Here is a 2,155-nt window from a genome sequence, read left to right as displayed (position 1 = left end):
CTAAATATGTCATGAGTTAATTATAGATGTGTGGTCATGGCAAAACTGTCTTCTCTTCCTTCTGAATGTTTAGGAAGCTTCTGTCCTGTGCTCAGCTGAATACTTTTTGTATTAGCTCACAGGGTAGCTCTTCATTCGTAAGGAATGTAAGGGGGACACCTGACTCATATATGGAGAAGACAAACGAGGGCCATTATCTTTGTAATTGCGTCATAAACTATTTGAGTATTAGACAAAATTATTATTTTTAGAGGAATCAAAAAATGTATGTCAACTTTACTACAATCCTTTTCAAATACTGATAATCAAATGAAAATAAAAAATCGTGGCCAAGATTACTATAAAATCATTAAAAAAATATTAATTAAAAAAATATTAATGAAATGGACTAAAACATACAGGGTTTGATCTTTGCATATTTTTTAGGTCATATATTGTGTTTATGAAAAATAATAGGTTTTATTATTCTTTCTTATATTGTGCCCTTATATATTCCTTCTTATAAATTTCTTGTAATTTTTACAATATACATTTGTTTAGGAAATGACATCATGAACGCAGTAAGCAGCTTCTGATGAAAGGAGAGAACACACACACACAGAGAGAGTGTAAAATTAGCATGTGACTTCACTCTCTGTGCATGACTAAGGAATCATTGGGCAATCCCAACTTGGGCAGCAGAACCAATGAAGCCTGTGGGGCAGTAAAAGTGACACCAACACATAAATCAAATTACAACTGTAAACTTATTATAGCCTTCCGAGCATCTTGAATGTTCTGTTTACTTGTAGCTTTGAATTCTTATTCATGACCTCAGTGGTGTAAAAAGACCAACGGTGGGAGGTTCTAGACGCCTGTTGGAGAACTATATAAACTGGAGGGACCTGAAGCAAGCAGATCATTCTACTGAGAGCACTCAAGACAACACCTTCCAGACAAACAGGCGAGAGAAATGTCTTCTGCCGAGAGCCTCTTCATGGATGACCCTTTCTTTGCAAACTCCTACTTTTTGTGGCCCAGGCGCAGCATGGCTCTTTCCAGCTTCAGAGAGGATTTCCTCCAGCGTAGAGCCCAAATAAAGCAGAACCTGAGGAATGAAATCAGAGACAGCTTGCTGAATGAACTCGGTGAAGAGCTCTTCCAGAGTCTAAAGGGTCAGAGGTCCTCTGCCTTCTCCAGGCTCTTCAGCACCAACACAGAGCAGAACAAACGGCGAGACGTGTCTCTCACTCTGGACACTCAAGGCTTCTCTCCAGAAGATGTCACCGTGACAGTATCTGGAAGGAGGCTGGAGGTGATGGCCAGCAAGCGGGCCGAGAAAGACGCTTCCTCATCATCTCTCAGCACCTCTCATGTCGCAGAACCCCAGCCACAAGAATTTGTTCAAGCTGTGCAGCTTCCTGATCACCTGGATCCAACCTCCTTGACCTGCTCAGTTGGAGAAGATGGACTTCTGCATATTGAGTCACCAGAATCCAAAGATGAGTCCTCGGAGGAGCGTGTCATTCCCATTCGCTTCAGAACATCCCTGAATTTCCCCATCAACAAGGACTGCACAAACAAAATGGAGGATGGGGCTGAGAAATCAAACTAGAGCACAGACTGATGGCATATTATGCTTTGTACAATTGTTTTCATGAATCCAGAGGGGTGCTTCCTGTAACTGTAAATTCTCTGTTCTAAAAATGTTTTTAATAAAGATATTAACTGGTATATGACTTCATGCACAAACTGCTTCATGTCTTCTTCAGATATGAATGATTAAGGCTTTGAAATGCCCTTTACGTGAATATTATTGTCAACCTGGAGTGCTAATTTACAAATTTTCAGTTTTATAATTATGTTTTCATTGATGTTCTTTACGATCACTTCAAAACCAGAAGTGCAGATTTTCTTTTAGAAATGTTTTGGCCATGCAGTGATGGTTTATGGTATTATTACGGTGGCCCAGTAGTGCACAACACAACGAAATGTAAAAAGGAAACATAAGTTCACAACACAACGAAATAAAGCCACAACACAACGGAAACAAGCCACAACACAACGGAAAATCCACAACACACCGAAATAAAGCCACAACACAACGGAAACAAGCCACAACACAACGAAAAATCCACAACACAACGAAATAAAGCCACAACACAACGGAAATAAG

General features: G+C 39.9%; 1 protein-coding gene across 1 annotated transcript; it reads left to right on the top strand.

Annotated features, from left to right (window-relative positions):
- Nucleotides 1–911: 911 nt before the first annotated feature.
- hspb9 (heat shock protein, alpha-crystallin-related, 9) lies at nt 912–1,723 on the top strand. Its single transcript, XM_081360348.1, has one exon. The coding sequence runs from the start codon at nt 953–955 to the stop codon at nt 1,592–1,594; it is 642 nt and encodes a 213-aa protein (XP_081216474.1). The 5' UTR covers nt 912–952; the 3' UTR covers nt 1,595–1,723.
- The last annotated feature ends 432 nt before the right edge of the window (nt 1,724–2,155 follow it).

This window comes from Scardinius erythrophthalmus (assembly GCF_964197995.2).
Source record: "Scardinius erythrophthalmus genome assembly, chromosome: 1".
NCBI classification, from domain to species: domain Eukaryota; kingdom Metazoa; phylum Chordata; class Actinopteri; order Cypriniformes; family Leuciscidae; genus Scardinius; species Scardinius erythrophthalmus.
This window is presented reverse-complemented; position numbering and strand designations above follow the sequence as displayed.